At 27.8% G+C, this 22,537-nt stretch overlaps 2 protein-coding genes across 14 annotated transcripts in view; both read right to left on the minus strand.

Moving 5' to 3' along the window:
• LOC113383001 (fasciclin-1-like) overlaps nt 1–13,467 on the minus strand; it is a 63,751-nt gene extending 50,284 nt beyond the window's left edge. The window contains 1 exon segment of the mRNA XM_026621256.1: nt 13,405–13,467. The gene's annotated coding sequence lies outside the window, so the exon portion shown is untranslated.
• LOC113383269 (tropomodulin) overlaps nt 1–22,537 on the minus strand; it is a 146,228-nt gene that overhangs the window by 74,035 nt on the left and 49,656 nt on the right. For 3 of the 13 annotated variants that reach the window (XM_026621519.1, XM_026621521.1, XM_026621522.1), the window contains one exon: nt 18,838–18,941. The exons of 6 other annotated variants lie outside the window; for them this stretch is intronic. Coding sequence is in view for 3 of the 7 variants with exons in the window: in XM_026621525.1 (XP_026477310.1) it covers nt 21,728–21,804 (77 nt within the window). In the remaining 4 variants the exon portion in view is untranslated. Of the gene's footprint in view, nt 1–16,938; nt 17,175–18,837; nt 18,942–20,535; nt 20,610–21,685; nt 21,805–22,537 lie in introns of those variants that run through there. 4 more of the 13 variants (XR_003367724.1, XM_026621525.1, XM_026621528.1 and 1 more) reach the window with 4 other exon arrangements.

A 22,537-nucleotide genomic window follows, 5' to 3' on the forward strand; every position in this document is an offset into this window, starting at 1 on the left:
CACAACAGCAATGAATTTATTTCGATTATAAAAATGAAGTATTTTTTAGTTAAACTTCTATAAGTAAATGAAATTGAATCCGCAAATTATCCGTTTCATTGAAGTGCTCTTTAGTAAACCACATTTTTTGTTTTTTGGTCTGTCGTCAACACAAACAAAGCGGATGGTTTTCCAACTCGTGAACAGGCAACGTATAACTGCCCATGTGAAAAACAATGATTTTCTAAATAATCTATTTGAAATTTATCCCGCAAACACTAAGCGATTGGCCTTGCGACTTGTTAGTTGTCATTGCGAACGCAAGGCGAACTGGAAGTTGCAATCGTTTGAAGTCAAACGGAAGACCAGTCGGAATCATTGGTATGTCACCAAATCGCCAGCAATTTTGATTGAATGGTGAAATTCAGTGCGTGTACATCATTATTCTTTGCGGCACGAATTGCTCGTTGACTTAACCAAGCATAATTCTGAGAATTCTTACTAATGTTATTACTCGAATTTTCAATTAGGGTGCGTGAAGTTCCAGCAATTTGCATTAAGGCACGATGCCATGCACCACTAATTTTAGCTATAAACCTTGCGGAGCCCGAGACCTTTCCAACGAATGCAAAATTGTCGAAATCGGTTAGTGCGTTCTGGAGTTATTTCGTCAGAAAGGAAAACCCGACTTATTTTTATATATATGTTGATATATATATATATATATATATATATATATATATATATATATATAATTGAGAAGTGCTAGAGAATAGCAATTGCAAAATCGTGTCATTCGAGTAATCGAGAGGACAAACCGTGAAGATTTCTAATCAAAACCTCTTCTCAGCCGGTTAAGGAGAACAACATCGTCTGCTACAAGCCTAAGTGTTTCAATGTGTTAATTACTAGTTGATCGCCTCTCAATATCAATTTCTCAAATCTGGTTACAATATCATTACCTTCTCTACATCGTTCCCAACCCTCAGAGTAATGCCTTTCGTCCCATATATCTAGACACTAAATCATATATTTGCGCACCCCATGTTTACATTCAATATTTTTTACATGTCACTATAATGTTTACAACCAAAAATTTAAAATAAATTATGCCGGCAACGAACGCGCTTCTTGATGATTTATTGTTCGCAATACTGGTTCCTGCATGTTGTGCAGCAATGCAATTTATATATCGTAAAAGTAATATAACATAGTCTAATAGTAATAGTAATATATCATATCATCTGTATTAAAAACTAGATGACCCGACAGACGTTGTCCTGTACTTATGTTTACAATTCAAAAGTTCAATTTTTTTTTAATAACCTATACTGATATTTACTAATTAGTTAAAAATTATTATGTTTTTTACCCTGCAGTCTATCTCGAAATGTATATACATCCACCCATATGGATCTTAAATGTACAACTACCTTAAATAAAATGATGAGTATTTGCTTTTTTCAAAAACACTATAAAACATTTTTTTCGTATAATTAGTTCTTTTATCGATATCCGACGTTATTTTGGAAAAAAATCAAATTACACCACTGAGAGGGATGTCATCCCCCCGGGAAATGGCAAAGGAGTCTAAATTATTTTCATTTTCGAACGAAGATAAACCTAATTTCAAAATTCCATACGAATTGGAGCACGGTAAAAAAATTCAGACCCAAAACGCTCCATTGACTTGAGTAAATATTCGGTATCCGATGGCAAAAATATGAAAATACTAACGTTTGTATGTGAAAAAGAAAAGGGCTGTTTTTAGGGTTTTCCCGGCAATTATTCGATTTTTTTCTCGCCGTAAGAACCATCCTTGGACTTTAACGAACATTTTAAAACAGAATTGGCCAAATTGGTCCAGGCGTTGTTGAGTTATGAGCTTACCAACACATTGTGCGATTCATTTTTATATATTATATAAGATGTATTTATATCTTTAAATCAAATTGCCTTACGAATCGAACTCATAGAAATGGGAATGAATGAAAAAAAATAATGAATGAAGCAGCAAATGAATGAATCGATAAAAGTGAATATGTGAGTTATTAATTATTTTGCATGACGAAACTAAAATATTCGCAACAGCGAATCAAATATGTAGAGACAGTATTCCGTTTGCCATTTAAATAACGAATAACGATATAGTAATAAAAAATCAGATAGCAACGTGAAAAATGTCTACTTACAGAAGTATAATAAGAATCCCTTCGTCGTGTCTGGAAAATCGCTTTATTAGCGCAGTTACATTGCCCGGAATAGTTTATTTAAAACTGCGTTTATCACAGGAAAACAAAATGCTTTTCGAAACAAAAACAAAAATCGACAAAGAAAGCGAAGTAAATTTCCTGCAGTCGTTCTTATTTCTGCTACTGTGTAGTTCGCAGTATTTTTTGTACTATTTTATCTCGGAGCATCTTTTGTTGCGAGTTTGCAGAGTTTCCTTGTTTTTTTTGTAGGACGAGATGGCCCCGTTCGTGATTGTAGAAAAACGGGAAAAATGGACACAATCAGCGGGGATTGTACATTCCTTAATTGGATAGTTATCTACGCTTTATCCTTTATGGATTTCTTTTCATTGAAGTTTTGAAGCACACAAACGATAAATGATAAGTAGAATATATATATATATATATATAACTAGATGACCCGACAGACGTTGTCCTGTACCCATGTCTACAATTTTTTTATATAATATACTAGTATATACCGTTTACCTAAAATAATAATTATTGTTTTTTAAATTATTCTTTACGCCACAATGCATATACATTTATAATATGAGCGATGTTAAATGTAGAACTGCTTTAAATAAAATGAGTCTCAATTCTCACACTATATTGGAAATTGAAGTCTTTTAAACGGTATGACATAACCATAACCATAAGATAACACTGGTACTTCATGTTGGATTAAATAAATTTAATTTTATATTATTTAAGACATCCAAAATTGCATCTTAAACTTCTCCTAATCGATATCGTGAGGGCCGAATTTTATGTATTCATTTTTACTTTTCCATTTGTTGTTATAAAGTGAAATTCTTACGAATTTTAAAAATATTGTGGAAAGATTAGTAAAGGATGCAAAGAAATTATATATTAAAAAAAAAAACTATATTGAAAATTTTAATATCCGAATCTTGTGTTGGCGCCCCCTAATGCGTGCGCTCGTATTTTTCGCATGCATCGCATTGAAGGTAGGACCGGCCCTGATTAATACTTAATTTCATATTTTAAGTGAATCAATTTGTCATATCCTGTTTATATGTGTATCATTCAATCTGCCATACATATACTGTATTTTATATTATTTTAATTTCTGGCACATCTCAGCTACTTTTTGGGAATAATAATGTAGACATTTAATTTTTCTTATTTATAATCATAAATTTATTATACATATTCTATTATTGTCTAGATACATAAGTAAATTGAAAATTTTGGCAGATGATAGTTTTTATTTGTTTTCAATGACATGTCGTTTTTTACAATTTTTTTCATTTATTTCTACAATATATACATCCCAGTACTTTATAATCACATACATCTTAGAAAACTTCCTTAACAAACTTCAGAAAGATTTATCAAAATTCGCATAATCGTTTAGAAGGAGTATACAGTGAGTGCTTGTAATTTAATATGAACTTTATATAATAGCAATAAAGCTCAAATTGATTCTACGTTTTAGTTAGGTTTTTCTTGGCAATTATTCGATTTTTTCTCATCGTAAGAACCATCTTTGGACATCAACGAACATTTTAAAAAAAGAAAATTGGCCAAATTGGTCAAGGCGTTGTTAAGTTATGCGCTTACCAACACATTTTGCGATTCATTTTTATATTACAGATTCACAACATTTTATCATAGTTATAGTAGAAATTTAAAATATTCAACTTGGAGAGTATATTATCCAATAAGATTCATTTTATATCACTTAAATTGTACAGCAAAAACAGTAACGCTTCATATGATTTGATTCGATATTTACATATAAATGTTATGAGTGAGAAATATACATTTCGATTTAATAATCTGTACGGCATGACGGTTTTGAAATTCGTCGTTGCAGCAATAAAAATGGGTTGCTGAGTTTCACCGACATGTATACATATAAATATTATATATATATATATATATATATATATATATATATATATATATATATATATATATATATATATATATATTTGTAGAGTTTCGAACAAGAATCACATACATCCTACACATCCAGAGAACAATATTATTTGTGTTTTCAAATAATAATTTTAAAAAAGACAAATTTTTTAGTAATTTTGATTTACAAAATCTAATTATTCGGCGGAAAATTAACTCACAAAATCATTTTTGTTAAAAAAGCTTGTTTAGTGAAAAAGTGCTAACAAATATTCAAACATACAGGTAATTAATTCAACTTTGTCATTAACCTTTTCTTAAAAAATTTCCATAACTTTCAAAAAAATTTTCTATTATGTTTAATATCCTGTTCTGATAATCCACTCATTTATTTTTATCATTTTTATTTTGAACATATTATCATATTTCTGTACATTATTATATTTTTTACAATTTAATTCATTATTTAAGAAAAATCTATTTTCTTTTCCTAAACATATTGTTTGCTAAAATCTCATCAAGATCATGTTTCTTGACAGATGTCCTGAAGATGGAACGTACCTAGTTCCGAAACGTCGACAATAAACAAATAATTAAATAAAGAAATTGTTTTTTTAAAAACTTTTCTTGTTTTTTATTTTGTATTATTTTTGGATTCTTGTTCGAAACTCTACAAAATATACACAAATCCAAGACTCTACCATTCAATATATATATATATATATATATATATATATATATATATATATATCCAGAAATAGAGAATTTGAGCGTAAAACATCCGTATATTGACGTCGTCACTGAACCCATATATATTGTGATCGTCATTTCCTTTGATGGCGTTATTTTGATACATCGTACAACCCAACAATTTTGTCGAGAGCAATTTTCAAACAGGCATTTTATATTTAATGAATTCATTCATCATAAAAATGCCGTAAAAAATTCCTTCGGAATATTTTTCCTCCATACATATTTATATTTATAATATGGATTTACAGTACAACTTTTGATGATAAATGAAAAACCATAATTATTAATTTGTTTGTTGAATTGCTATTGTTGAAACTTTTGTCAATTAATTGTAAGTATGATTCCAAAAAATATATGCTGAGGTCTGTAAAACTATAATTGAGTTCATGTACCTCATGCAACATGATGTTTGGAGAAAAGTAGCGTTAAAGTTTTCGCGGAACGTATAAAGCTTCATAACCATGTAAGTGGAAACCATAAAAGCTATTAAAACACTGTACTTGAAATATATATGTACATATAACCATGACTGTATATATAGGAAATTATTCAGAAACTAGGCCAGCAACGAAATTAATGCAAGTGCATTAAAAATGAATACGTTGTATTCTCCGAATGGCTGTTAATTCAATTAAAACATTATGATGTGCTCCATTAATGATGATAAAAATACGATTACCACGAAAATTCTCTTCTAATCCATTTTTAAGCATTTCTGTTAATTGATGCCTCTGTATCAAAAACAGGAACTAAATTTGAATATCATTTTTTTAGTTCCTAATTTTATAAAAATCTATAAATAGTCTCATAAAATATAATTAGGCATGGTTACAGATTACCAAATTTAGCACAAATTATACATCTAATATTTTCTCTATAAATTCAATATTTTGCGAGATATTATTTTTAGCTCGATTTACTATTTATTGATGTCTCTGTATTAGAATGAGAATCACCTGAGTACATTATTTTAGTCTTTGTTAATTTTAGAAAAATTATGATTAGCTTTATAAAGTTTTATTAGACATTGTTGTATATTATTAAATTTAGCACGAATTATATACTTAGTATTTTACTAAAAATTTAGTATTTTGGAAGATATAAATCTATATTCACTTTACCAATAATTGATGTATCTGTAGCAGATTGTATATGTAGCAGAGTGCATTTATGTATACTATATTACAATAAGTTGAGTAAACATTTTTTTAAATAAATTTTCGTTCTGTTTTGAGATTTAATATAAAGTTCCCATGAGATTTCAGCAATTGAATAAGCAATTTTAATGTATCAATCAAATCGTATTTGGACTACCAGAAGTACATTTCAAATTTCAATTAGAGGAACTCGCAACGGCAAAACTATAACTAAATTACCTTTAATACTATAATATATATAGGATTAAAGATATATACATATATATCTTCATTCCCATGAAGTTGTGTAATAAATTGGACGAAACTAGTTACGTATTTCGGATGAACAAACTACAAACTAAAATGTACGCAAAGCAAAGTTCGGGCTTAATTCTATGCGCTCGTAACAATCAATTTAATTTTTTGCACATGCATATATATACATATATATTAAAAATAAATTATTATAGATTAAACAGTATCGTTGTGTTCCAACAATTACTAAAACTATTCTTAATCCCCGCACTATGTGAAAATCTACATCTGCAAACAAGTTTAAAACTTTACTTGGAGAGTCCATTGAAGCGAATTCGCTAGTATTATAATGATTTACAATCGGCATATATTCCATAGCCTAAAATATAAGCAAATTCTGTTCAGGAGGTGCTTACAACATATCCATAAATTTCCAGAGCAAAGTTTTAAGTTAAATATTAGTGAAGTTTATAAGCCGCAACTGGGCGATGTATAATCCGATGGGAATAACTAAATGGCGGATGAATTTATTAAACATGGACATGAGTTTGTTCAATATTTATTTTAAAATATTTGACAATAACCAAATAATTTTGGTTGTTTTAAAATTCACGATAAAATAGGGTTGGAACTTAGTAGTAATTATTTAATTAATTACATGAGTTTATTTGGTAAAATTTATATAGTTGCTTTGATTTATACAATGTAGGGTAAGATTGTTTAAGCCGTAATTTAATTAGTGTAAAATTCTTTACATTTCAAGAGTAGGTATTATTTCGTAAAAGCTTTATGCACTTGCTGGAATTACAATTCCATTTCATGGAGAACTAGTCAGCTTTTCATACTAGATATATATATATATATATATATATATATGCATATATATATATATACATATATATATATATATACATATATATATATATACATATATATATATATAATGTTATCCATTCACATATTTCTGCGCCTGTGGATGAATAGTGAATTTATATGCAAACAATAGTGCGAAGTCACAAACGCATAATAATTTCTCGATGTTGTTTCATCAGAATTGACAACAAATTATAGCAAAATGCATATATATATATATATATATATATATATCCAGTCAATAACCATTTGATTTATAGTCAAAGCACAAATTTTAGTTATCGAACCACTTCAAAAGTTCATAATATATTATGATTTTATGAGCTGAGCTAATGTTTTTTCACATTATTACATATAGTAATTTGAGAACATATGTTCCTTGATAGCCACTCATATCGTATATCAATTATTTGACTTTCATTACCATTATGCATATATCGCTTTCGGCTACTTATTAATTTGATTAATATACATATTTCAAATAATATTAATAATCAGTGATCTATTATATAATTAATTTTTTTATATAAAAGTAACAATAGCCTTCTGTTTCGTTTATCTACAACGCCGTCAAAATCAATTAAATTTAAAATTTGATACGTGATCTTACTGCTGTCATCCGAGCCTTTGGACCAAAACAAGATATTTGAATATTTCTCGAGTTACCATCATGAGTTGTTCATGTGCCAGTTTCATTATTCGTTCATTAGAAGCAGAGCCGTGTCTTATGTAAACTACATTTATAAAAAAAATATATTATAAAAAAAATTACATTTATCCTAAAAGACACAAGTTAAATGGTAGAGATATAAAAAATACTAGAGTTGTGCTAACTTCTTAATGACGTGTCTATATAGATGGCATTTCAACGTTTGGTCTGTATCTTTTTGATGAATTTTGATTAATTAGATGATTTTTCATTGGATGTAACAGTGCCGCAAAAAGACTATTTTTTTCCTGGAACTTCTGATTTTGAACTCTCACTTCAAAGGGGGGAGCCTGCTTTAGAGGCTTCAAAAAATCGATTTTTTGCAAATATGTCTTCCAAATCTAGCCAAGAATATATCATTAAAACTTCAGAAAAAAAAATCAAATTATTTTCGGAATTACAGAAGAAATAATGAGCAACCGATTTTTCGGTTTTTAAATTTTTCGATTCTGCGGGAAAGATACAAAAAAAAAAAAACTAAACGTCCTATCGAAACGAGACGAAATTCATTGTATTCAGGATTAAATTCTATTCTAGTTGAACCTAGAAAACTCAAATAGTTATAATTAATTCACTCTTTAAACAATCTAAATTGAAATTTTGTATAAAAACATGATTTTTTTTCAAGTTGCGAAATATTGGTAAATTTTTCATTTTTTTCTGGGTTTTTTAAGTTCAAATAGAATCTATACTATTGAAAATATAAATGTGTTTTGATATTTTGTTTCGGATGGAAATTGTGACCTGCAATTTTCTTGACAAATGAACCTGCACGCTCGTGGCGCAACGGCAAAATGCTTTTCCCGGCATATTATGACATATATTTTAATGAAAAAAATTGAGATTTTTGAAATATATAACAGTAATACCTGAAAGTTCCGTTTCTATTAAATATTTAAATCCTTTCTTAAAAATTCCTCAAAAAAAGCGATTTTTAAAGCCTCTAAAGCAGGCTCCACCCGCCCTTAAGCATTTTAAAATCTTTATTTATCATAACTGTTTGCCAAAGCGTTTGATCATAGATTGATTGCGATCTATAGGGTTTCCACAGATTTTTTTCTAGATTTTTTTAATTATCCGAGTATACCGGCTATTTCAATATTACAAAATACTCTTGTTTGGTATGTCTTTTTTTCTCCTCAGCCCTCTGCTTAAATATTATTTCGTATGTGTGTCCACGAACCGATCTGAGTTCCGAGAATCGCGTTTACTGGACGCTTACTAATTGTCGAGGAAGAAAATGACTCATAGATCGTATTGTGAATAATCGTGGACGACGCTGAATTTAATATACAACGTGAATACGGAGTTTTTGCCTTGAACGGATCGATTGTACTACTATTGACTGCATAACAATTCATTTTGCTATAAATAGTAAAAGATAAGAAATAATAAAAGATAAAGATTTGGCTTTGAAGGCTCAAAAGTGGATGTAACTAATAACGTTTTTTATTTTTTTGAACAGGTCCATCGTCCATTCTTATCACCAAATTAATTTATTTTAGGTGTTATTATCATAATTAAGTTCGACATGGTAACTTATATTTATTGACAGTAACTTATTATTATTTTTTAATTAAATTGTTGTAACTAAAGACTATGAATCTCGGCTTGAATTCTATATACTAGCTACGACTAACGCTATATGTCATATGTGATTCTACTTAGCGCCTTAATGGTACATTTTATGTACATTTTTATAAGGTAAAAATACCTATTGGAATATTTAAAAAAATCAGTAATTTTTAATGGTAAGCCAAGTAGAAAAAAAATTAGTACACGTCAGAGATTTTGCCTTATCTTAATTGCGCCAAATATTACAGAAGTATTTCCTTACATTATATATATTTAGATGACATTATATATATATATATATATATATATATATTTATATTTATTATATATTATATATATAAATTATATATAATAAAATATATATTTATATATATTTATACATATGTGCGTATATCTAATAGAAAAAGCTGACTAGTTCTCCATGAAATGGAATTGTAATTCCAGCAAGTGCATAAAGCTTTTACGAAATAATACCTACTCTTGAAATGTAAAGAATTTTACACTAATTAAATTTACTGAAGAACAATTAAAATCATTTTGAAATTCACTCTTAATTAAAATAATAATAAGCTAGTGGGGCGCATGGCAACGTGCCTTAAGGCAACTTGCTGGAACTTCCGTACCAATTTTTTTTTAAAAGAATAACTTTAAAAGATTAATATACTTATTGTTAAAATCTCTATAAAATATCTGATAATTTGATGTGCATATGTCTAATGATTATTTTTGATTGCCAAATGGCATTTTTTTTTACTTTTTCACTAGATTTCCGAAACCGCTAGACCTGCCTTCATGAAAATTTAATCAGTTCTTCATCTTGTCAGTAAAAGTAAAATGTTTTTTGAATTATTCAAATCGGACGCTCTGTTCTCTTAAAAACTGAATTACCGTTTTGGCACTTTTTGCCCCGTATCATCGAAACGGCTAGACCTGTCTATGCCAAAAACTAATCAGCACGTCTCCTTATCAACAGCAATCGAATGTTTTTTAAATAATTAAAATCGGTTGAACCGTGTTCCCGAAATCGTCGACGAAAATTTGTATCCGCACACACGCACACACACACACACACACACACACACACACACTCACATACACACACATACATCATTTTTTTCTAAGGTATGCCAACATGTTCAGAAACCTCTGAAATGTAAAGATAGATAAAAAATTTCATTTTAACCACGGGAAGTTAATAATTATGGATTTTGTATTTGCATATCATATGGTAGATGAACTTAATATAACACCTAGTAAAGAATTCAATAATAACACAAGTTGGAAGCATACTCACCAAATTAACAATAATATTATTGATAAAGATATCCAATAGAGATGAGGTTTTAAAAATATTCATATATGGCCAGAATGTAGAAATTAAATGAATATAGAGTGCATACTCTATGCAGAATAATAACAGATTATAGATAATCTACTACGAATAATAATTTCTTTTACAAGCCATCATTAAAATTATATTTAAAATAACAAAAATTTTATTCCTCACTTCAATGTTCATGCTAACAGATTTATCTTAATTGGCTAATTACATTTAAAACTTTAAAATATTTTTGTCAGAAACTTCAATATCTCTTTATAACTAAAGCCAAGAGCCAGAGTTTAATGTTACATCTAACAAAGAAATAAAATTTTACGTTTCAAAAGTTCTTTTACCATGCGTTCCTCGACCAGCTCAAAGTATATAATTACATAAAATATGTTTCTTATAAAATCTGATACGAATTAAATCTAATAAAAAAATCACCGTTGTATTTAAGAAACAGGTGATACACGTTTGCGGTTGTTGTGTACGTCTAGACAGGTGTAGGAGAAGAGATACAACTCGCGAAGAAATACGCGGACAAACTTAATTGGTAAAAAACGTGTCCGTCAGTTTGTTTGTGAAGGAATTTATATTGTATACAAACTAAAACGTGTGTTTAGGACGCGATCTACACAAAAGGCGATAAAAAATAGTCGGTGAAGTAATAGATTTTTTCAAAGCTTTAAAAAAAAACAGTCCCTCTACATTATTGAGAGCGAAGTATATCAATATTGTATTTCTTCTTTCCATTTTGTTACAATTTTGTTTTCTATTTCAAGTTAAATTTCAAAGCAATCACACATTCTTGCGACTCGTAATTCTAAATCAATCAATAGGCTGAAAATACTCACGATCAGTATATGTGGGTTGTTGAAAATATTTCAAATATATCAACATTATTTATTCTAAATCTATCATGACTGAATTCATTGTATACTCACAAAGATTGAAAGAAATTTAAATAGCTTACTAGTATAGTCGTGTATTTTTATATTTGGTAGAAAATTCGGATATTATTCTTGCGTTGCATACAAAAATGCATGTAGAAGTAAGTACAATGTACAATAATCTAAAAAAATATATTGTGCACTGGTAATTTCTATTCTAAAAATTGTCAAATCATTCTAGATTTTTTTTAGAACTGCTGAATGATTGCACTCTATATAAAACATATAGATGTAAATAAATAAATTTGAATATTTTTAAATGTATGTTTTTTTAAAATTTACTAGCGATTACAATGAAACAAAACATAAAAATGTATAATCATAATATAGTATAGAATATGTATATTATTTAAATTTTCACTAGTAATTTTCTTCTGTTACAATGTTTAAAATATTTTTTTAAAACTACTATATGCTTATCAGCATTCAGCAGTCGAAACATAACAAATATTTATCGTTTTATATATATATATATACATATATATATATATATATATATATATATATATATATATATATATATATATATTACATATGTATATTTTAGGGTGGTCCTTAATATGGACATTTTCAAATTTCCTTGCTCCCAAGGGCTCAAATGGTTCCAAATTGATAAAAAACAATTCTCCGAAAGTTTTAGCTCTTAATATTAACTTTTAGATAGTGCGCAATTCAATCAAACTTCGTATGGAAATAGCATGGAAAACAATTTGAAAATTTGAATAAAACTCATTCATTTGTTCGCTAAAGTATATCTAAAAACATTTTTAAAATTTTTGAAAATTTTTTCATGCTGATTCCATACAAAACTTTGATTGATTGCGCACTATCTAAAGAACTATATTAAGTGCTAAAACTTTCAGAAAATTGTTTTTTATCAATTTGGAACCATTTGAGCCCTTATGGGAGCAAGGAAATTCGAAAATGTCCATATTAAGGACCACCCTAATATATATATATATATATATATATATATATATGTACGTATATGTATATGTATATTATTTACATGTATCGTATCTTTTTTTAATTTTGATAGTTAGGCTGCAAAAATCTGGAGAAATTTTAGTATAAACCATTCTCGTTAATATTTTTGAATATTGACATAGCTTGAGTCAGGTATTCTCACTTTGATTCAAATTTTACTTGCATGCAAAATATTGATATATACCATAAACATATTAGTGTATAGAAATATATTGTTAAATATTCCACATTTTTTTGTAAACATGATTGTACAATTTTAAACGTGCAGAATAAATAATTTCAACTATATATCAATTATTTAGATGCCAAATTCTCGAGAAATACCTATTAGTATAAAATCGTTTTTATTGATTATTTCAAATATGGCAAATCGTTTGAAAATATTTTTTCAATGATATTAATGGATAGTTCAACATTGAATTTTATAATGATGTGAATAATTATAAACTACAAAATACTAACGAAAAAAATGGAGAGACTCCTTCATAGGGAATAAAACATGTCATTTTCCGACAACTCTATAATTAAGGGTCATAAATTTATATAACTAACATGTAACATGTAATTACGGATATATATAGATCAAAAATATCAGAGACTTGTAATGGCTTATTTTAAAAAAATGTTTGTTATTTTGAAAAAGTGGATTATATCTTTTGTATTTTTACCGACTGAAAAATAATTTTTGAGTTGTTTAAGTATATATATATATATATATATATATGTATATATATTAGTTATCATTTACCTGTGACAAATCCGAATCATCCCTGATCTTTTCCTCTACGCTGATGGTCCTGGCTGCGATGACCACCGGAACCACAAATATTAAACCCACAACGATCGAAAATCGACTTTCCGGCGACATTTTATTGTTTATAATAATTCACAATAGTTTATTTGAAATATCACTATTAATTTTATCACTATTTTAAACGGCAGCACACAGATTTAAATTTGATTTAGTTCATTTTGGCATTTAGTTACGATCTTAAAGAAACTGTCGGCGCGGACCACCAACCAACACCACCTAATGTAATATATATTTTTTTTAGAAGAATAGAGAATTGATGAAAAATTATATTGTAAAATAATAGTAAAATAAAATACGGTTTTATGTGTTAATGAATTATTTTGCAAAATTAATTGCGCAAAAAAGCATATACAGGTAAATGCATGTGTATGCGCTTAATTGTGTAACTACTGAAACGTTAAAGTAAATCAAAACAAATTGTACAATATAATAAATGCATCAAATAAATTACCTAGATTAATTTTTTACGTCGAGATCTTTAATCCATAACAATCAATACCTCGTACTAAATTACTAATTACAAGTAGAGAATCAAATATCATCTACCTACTTTCGACTGCCGAACGGAAACTGTTTGAATTTGTATGTATGAAACAGGTTTCACGACAGCCTATCCCCACCGTGGCCCCTGAAACAGGCGACAGAGCGCTTGCGAGCCGCGTTTGTGCCGGGACGAATTACCGGGGACATCTAGGCCCTAGACGACGACTAGCATATTCGCGAACCTTGCACGCACTCTGAGAACCTATAGATTTATTAATTCATCATTAACTTCCCGTAGGGTAAGTTATAGTAATCGCAAAAAAATTGAAAACGAAAATTTTTATGTATCTTTACGTTTCAGAGGTTTCTGAACATTTTGGCATACCTTAGAAAAAGTGGATGTATGTGTGTGTGTGCGGATACAAATTTTCGACTATTTCAGGAACACCGATCAACAGATTTGAATAATTCAAAAAACATTCGATTCGTATTAATAAAGAGACGTGCTGATTAGTTTTTGGCGGAGGCAGGTCCAGCCGTTCCGAAGATACGGGTCAAAAAGTGCCAAAACCGGTACCTCAGTTTTTAAGAGCGTCCGATTTTATTAATTCAAAAAACATTTCACTTCTATTGACAAGATAAAGAATTGGTCAAATTTTCATGAAGGCAGGTCTAGCGCTTTCGGAGATCTAGTGAAAAAAGTAAGAAAAAATGCCATTTGACGGTCAAAAATGATCATTAGACATATGCACATCAAATTATCAGATATTTAATAGAGATTTTAACAATAAGTATATATATTTTTTACATTTCTATGGGTTCCGTACCGATGTGTACGCGTTAGACGGCGACGCGGCGCTTACGCGCTTTTATATTTCGTCTTTATGCAGTTAAAACAGTACGATTGCTTTGAAAAAAAGTTCAGAATTTCCAAATTATTTCAAAATAAATGATTTAAGATAGAATGATTTAATATGGTTCGAAATTCTATTAAAAGTTTCAAATCAGTGATCAACTTTTATTGATTATTATTATTGATTATTTTTATTTACTCGAATTTTGAATTGCGGTACGGGAAGTTCCAGCAATTTGCCTTAAGGCACGATGCCCTAATTGCCTTAAGACAGAATTCCACTTACAGCTAGTTTCATTATTAGCTTTTGCCATTATTAACTTCCCGAAGGAAAATATGTTTTTTGCTAAAAAATCCGATTGGCTAATTTTATGTTCTCCCGACGTTTTAAATGATTTTGAAACGAATGAGACCAAATCATTGAAGTTTGAAATCGAAAAATTGTTACGATAAAAGTTTGAAACTAGTGGAGTGCATGGCATCGTGCCTTAAGGCAAATTGCTGGAACTTCCGTATTGAATTATTTTTACGAATTACCGTAATTAAAAATCTTGCCACGGAACCCGAAATGTGTACACATTATTAAAATCTCTATAAAATATCTAATAATTCGATATACATATGTCCAATGAACATTTTTGACCGCCAAATAACATTTTTTTAACTTATTTTTATTGAGAGACCATAACCGCTGGACCTGCCTTCCCAAAAATTTAATCAGTTCTTCATCTTGTCAATACAAGTAAAATGTTTTTTGAATTATTAAAATCGGACGCTCCGTTTTCTTAAAAACTGAGGTACCGTTTTTGGCAGTTTTTGCCCCGTATATTGGGAACGGCTAGACCTGCCTATGCCAAAAACTAATCAGCACGTATCCTTATTAATAGGAATCGAATGTTTATTAAATAATTGGAATCGGTTGAACCATGTTCCCGAAATCGTCGACGAAATTCTGTATCAGCACACACACACATACTCACACACACACAAATCCAAGGCATGCCAAAATATTTAGAAACCTCTGAAACGTAAAGATATATAAAAATTTTCATTTTCGACTTTTTTACGATTACTATAACTTGCTCTACGGGAAGTTAATTTCAAAAAATTCCAATAAAACAAACTTTGATGATTTTTTATAATTGAACACTGATGTTTTTTAAGACCAAGAACAAAGCTTCATTTCATTTTTCTCAGAAGAAACGGTCCTGCGTATGTCCAAATAATGAATTTTTAAGTAATGAAACACTGATTCTGTATAATTAATTTAATTCAGGATAAAAACTTCAGTACAACCTAAACAACTAAATAAAATATAGTGATCCATCTTTTAATTAATCTTTTTCAAAATAATACAATCCACATTTATATAAATTTTGCAATTTTATGAACTCGTATATGCATGAGAGTTACAAGCGCTATTAATAGTGCGTATTATATTTTGAATTTGTGAATATTAGAAAAAGTAAATAATTATGATATATTTATATCATTTGGCTAAAATTAATTTTTCTTAATATATTAATAAAATATTATACATACCAGATGTATGTGAATACATCATAATTGCATTTCATACATGTATTCATATTATATATATTTATATATATATATATATATATATATATATATGTAATTTAAAATATATTTTATAATACAGATAAAATTTATGAAATTATAATTTACATATATATATTTGCATATATTAATGAACTTAAAAACTAATTCAATTAACCTAAGGTTGTGTCTCTAACGCCAAAAGCAGTTTGGGTCATACTTTGTTAAATTTATGCATTTTAGCTTGAAAATAACATCTCGTTATATAAAATAGACAAAAGCTAGAAAACATTAAATAAAATATTATCCTTCAATAAAAGAAATCTATGAACATGTGCGTTGTTTTATACAAAAGGCACCCGGTCAAAATATTTTGTTTACGAAACAAGCAATATTGTTTTAATACATCTAATATATAAAGCTACTAGAGCATTCTATATCCTATTATAAAATTTCAACTTCGAGCCCAAGATCACAAATAGATACAAATATTTCAAGCAAAGCGAAAATTTGAAATGTTAACAAGAATAATATGCTCGTAAAAACATTGAAATTAATCTGTAAAAACTTTGTCCTTTTGAATAAATTATATCAATTGTGTGTTAAATTAACCCTAAATGTTTCCAAAGTATGAAAAATGTACAACGTACATTAACAAACAATTGTGCAAAATATTTGTATAAGTATAAAATGTTATGTGATGGCAGTTCCATTGTAGCACAGTATAATAAGATGTTTAAACAATTTATTATACTTTTTATTTAGCAAATTAAATAGTTGCGAGAGAATAGTCCCATCCTGCGCATGCGATCTGAAATTAAAAAAAAATTAAATAATAAAGATATAAATATAAATTTTACATGTAAAGTGTATATGCTACTTAATAGCATGCTTATGTTTTTTCCGAAAACCTAAATACAACGGCTTCGAAAATAGTACAAAAGCAAGCTTGATCGTAGCTTGTGTTATCCAGGTTTTATAAAAAATAATTTACAAATGCTGTTTATTATATTGTGGCACTTGGCTTACAGTATTATGATAAAATAAAAATATTTATTCGATCATATTTAGAATATTATCAATTTGTATAAATATTTTTTCTTACTGTTATTATTAATCTCGCTGGGACCACCACTTTGGATTATTTATTTACCAAAAAATAGTTATTCAAACTATTTAGATATATAATCGACTATTTCTAAACATAATAAAATACTGTCGCCTTGTATCGCCACAATATAATAAATGTATGTATTCCATTCCATTTTCTAGGGTAGAAATAATGAACCTGGTTTATGTGGAAAGTATTGTGTGGAAAATACAAAAAAAAAATGCATGAAGTATGTATAAATGATATAGTTAAAACATTACATAACGATTTCGTTATATAAAATCAAATATAAATGTTGATAAAATGATACCAAAGCATACATATAACAAAATGACTGATGTGCTTTAACCTTGTGACTTTAATTTAAGAAGCAATTAGAACACTTCTAACTAATCAATGAATTATTCACACACACATCTAGAAAAATACACCCAGACATTAAAGAAATATAAATTTACAATGTAACGATATTATTTATGATGATACTATTTATACCATAGCAAATTTTATGCATAAATGATTTAATGAAAATCAGTTTCGTATGCAAAATGAAGGTAATCAATTTTCGATAGCCAAAGCAGCAATTAAAACTCAATTATGTGCGCTCTAATCCATAGATTAATATCTCAAAATTTCGTTTTAAATCGATCAGGGCTGTGTAATTAGTTTTCTGGAATTGTAATATACCAATAAATATAATAGACGATAGTATATGATAGATAAATATCGAAAGAACAGTATAAAATTTCTAAGAACGTGTTATGCTAAAAATTTCCTTCGATTGATGCAAATTTAGATTTTAGAAATTAATAACTTAACACTTAGTTAGCGAGTTTGACATGAGCAAAACTATTAAATACAAAATAATTTAGAACAAAACTTGAAAACAAACAACGTACTTTATCTAAAATGTAAGTTAATGGGATTAGTATGAATTGTATGAGTTAATAAAAAATTAAATATTGCCAATTTATAATTAGTAAGCAGTAAAGATGCAAGTTAATTTGTTAGTTATATACTAATATTATTAATAAAGTAAATACTTTATTATTAATATTAGCATATAACTGCATTAATTAAATTAATGCCTTTGCAGAACAAAGTTATTTTTAATAGACTTCACAAAATTTCGTATGATATTTGTCTTTATTATGAGCCGATCATAGCAAAAAAGATAATAACAATCTATTTTTTTTTAATTATTGCTGATACAAATCATAGATGTAAAATTTAACTGTTTCTTCTCACCTCTATCTATGATATGTATTTGTGAATTTCAAAGCAAAAGTGAACATTATATGAAAAATTTAATAGTAAAAATAATAAAATGATGTGTAAAAAATATCCAGTATTGTATACGTACTGTTTGGTTGGATGAAATCTAGCGGCAATTTCACAATTCTTTGTTTTACATATAGGTTTAGATATTTTAGAACTACGTGCGCTGGTTTTGGCGAGACACTCTTACTGCAACATCGAAAAATACAAGAAAAAACATTCAGTACAGGAAAATACACTTTGAAAAGAAAATTATTAATAATCAGCTACGTTTTAGTATACAACAATCAAATAACACAAAACATTCGGTTAGTAGAAGAAATATCGATGGACAAACGAGAGGGATTTTGAAGATCTAGAACTATTTCAGAAAAGTTGAAGAATTTTCTTAAAAAAAAAACGAAATTGCAAAATTTCTTCCAACTTTATTAACCAATTTAAATTTCTGTCCATCGGTTTTTCATAAACTCATTTTTAATTTAAATTTTAAACGATAATCGAATAAACGTGTCTAAATAGAGAAAAACGTTTATTTGAATATCAAGCGTCCACAACGTCGTCCTAAAAACTGGTAATAAAGCCATACATTTTAGGACGAAATAATAATTTTATAATCTTCATTTTAAAAGAAATTATGTTTTTCATACTTATGGCTAGAATATTTAGAACATTTTTCAAAGACTACTAAATACCAGTATATACTTATAAAATATAGAATACACATTATTTGCAATTTTAAGTTTTGAATATCATGTGCAGCATTGAATGAATAAGTCATCATTCTATAAACTTTTCTTTAAATAAAAGTTTATATTTTTTATCTCACTTCTGTATAATAAGGCTGAGAATAAATAAATATTATTAAAATGTTAAAAATGAATGATATATGTAGTCTTTGAAAAATGGTTTATTTACATTTATGAATCCTTTAAAATGCGTTTAATATAAAAAGTACAGTTATTTGAAAGCGTTGGCTAAAACGTGTTAGAATTTTGATTACATTGACACAGACAGGGCTCAAAATCCTAGAAATAAATGCAATATGATTAGTAAATTATCATCAAATTTATGCCAATTTCAATCCATGCTGAAATAAAAACGAAGTTAACTGAAATATAACAATATTAATACTGTATATTAATCAGAAAGATATTTTAAAAAGCATATTATACAGATTTCACTAATTTTAAATATACTTTCTATTCTTACACAATTGTTGCATTATAAAAATATTAAAATATCGAGTAAATCCTAATTTGAACGTTTTACGATATATATGAAATTAAATATAAAAGCAACATTATATTTGTAGAGAAGAAACTAGTACGGAGTTTCTTTTACTAATATCTCTCATAAAATTATTTTAATTAAAAAAATATTTATACGAAGAATCAGTGTATAAAATCATTTCTAAAGAAATTATAAGTGCAACGTCATAGAAAATCGATGAAAGTGCGCAATGAGCAATGAAAATGCACCATGAAAATGCAGTTTAGTCATGTATGAATTTCCCTATGAGCAATAAAAAATTAATAAATCAAATTTCACGTTTAAAACAGTAGTTTGTTTAAAAGTACTTTAATTTTAATTCATATTTTACGAATAATTATAATTAGTAAAAATTAATCACCATCAAGCTGATTCTATCTACTGACAATCTTTGCTGAACAGTATTATGACTGAAATTTACTGTTTCCATTTTTGTATGTTGCAAGCGCAAGTTTTGCTCATGTACAATTAATTTTATTAAACAATATTTTTGCTTGAAAATATTATCAATTACCCATATTTTTAATAATACAGAACTTCAACGTTCTAATTTTCCATTTGTGTGCAACACTTTTCCGGCTTTCATTACTAGAAGAAATTAATAGATTTATAAGTAATTAAATAACACTGTTTGGTGTGATTTTAGTACCTGTAAAATTTAGTGATTGATTTATGAAATAGAGTATAAAATGTGAATGATTGAATGGTTTGGAATGTTATATGGTGATGTGGAATAAAATAGAGCGATTATATATAAAATAAATATCTACATTTGTCTAAAAATAGATGAAACTTCTCAATTTTGGAATATAGATGATTATTTAGATAGCAGTAGCGTCAATTTTGAACAATTTTGTGTTGAGGTCTATTTTTTTTGGAATAAAGACAAGAAGAATACTTTAAGATTACCTTTGGAATTAAATCATTAACTAAATATTCGTAATAAGTCATTTTAATTTTTTTCAATCAGAGAGTACTTCAATTTAAAAATCTTTTTAGCAAATATATCACAGACATGCATACTAACTAAAAATATTAAATTTTCATACCAAATCAAATTCGTTTTTAATCTAAGTTAGGATAATTTTACTCGTGCAAACATATTAATACAACATGAAGTTTTAAGGGTTAATTTTAGAACAGTTATATATTTGCATACCACTGGGACGTTTACCGATTAATTCAAAATCGAAAAAATTCAAAAAAGTGTGTCAAAAAGTGGAGTATTTACAGTTGTGTCATTTGCACTAAACAGATCGAGAAGTTACTTAAACAAAAATAACTTGACAATTGATTTATATCAATCAAATTTAAATTTAGATTAAAATTTATTGAATTGTAACTTTCGATCATCTTTCAAGTGCATCAGAAGTTTCCAACGCGCATCAATCATTTACTCACAAAAATAATATAAATTCAAGTATTAATATGAATTTCCAGGTGATTTTTAATGACCACATAATAATGCTTTTATCATATATTAAGAATCATTTTCTGAACCAGTTATTCTGAAAATTTTCAATGACCACATAATGCTTTTATCATAGAATAAGAATCTTTTCCTTTCAATCGTTGGAAACATCTGGTTTAGTGTATCTTCGTGTGAGTATGTTAAAAGTTGTTTAGAAACTGTATGTTTGGATGTGTGACTTTTATTCATATACCTTGGTAAAATAGTTTAAATTTGTTTTGATTATAAATTTGTTCTACTGTATCATAGTCCCTTTCCTGTGCAGGCTGTTAAAGAATCGGAACTGTAGCCGCTCAGTAATGTCTTTGCGTACTGCGGGCACAAGAGAGAATACAATCCAAAATAGTTTCACATTATAAAAAACATCATAATTCATTTATCTTTTACTTATTGATTGATTTACTAATCGAATTTTGTATTAGGGTACGAGTTTATAAATCCTAGCAATACCAATTATTATTAACAATTGTTAAATACAAGTAAAGTACATCAGCTAATGAATAAAATGATTAGAAAAGTTCTTCTTCGTGTAATATGAACCTAATACTTAAAACAAACTAAGAAAGGTTTATGGGATTTCACATGTACTTGAGATAAATAATTAAATATTTAAAACCTATTTAGAAAGACTTATGTTTCCTTATTATTAGATACAACCAGAATTGCAATGAGTTCCAATGGCTAGAAATTATGCTTCTGACTTAGACTTAGTTTAAAATCTTTGAATATTTTAATTGGCTTTAAAAGTGTAGAGCTTTGTATTTCAGTTTAAAATAATATTAACAAAAAACCACAAAAACACTACACATAAAATCTAAAATCTTCACTGGCACATCACAGCTGTGTGCATTTTCTAGAGTCGAGATCCATGTTTGAAGAAATTATTAATTATAAAGCAACAAACATCGAAAAACAGTAAATTCATCTCATTTTCTAGTTCTCAATTCCTGTGTTAGCACATTAATCCATCAGCAACAAAAATAATATTTATTATATCAAATGGTTGAGGAAAAATGTCATGAAGTAATTAATACTTTAAGCTTCT

The sequence above is a fragment of the Ctenocephalides felis genome, unplaced genomic scaffold (assembly GCF_003426905.1).
Source record: "Ctenocephalides felis isolate EL2017-DRISC unplaced genomic scaffold, ASM342690v1 CF-g0.4_SCAFFOLD_03570, whole genome shotgun sequence".
NCBI lineage: Eukaryota > Metazoa > Arthropoda > Insecta > Siphonaptera > Pulicidae > Ctenocephalides > Ctenocephalides felis.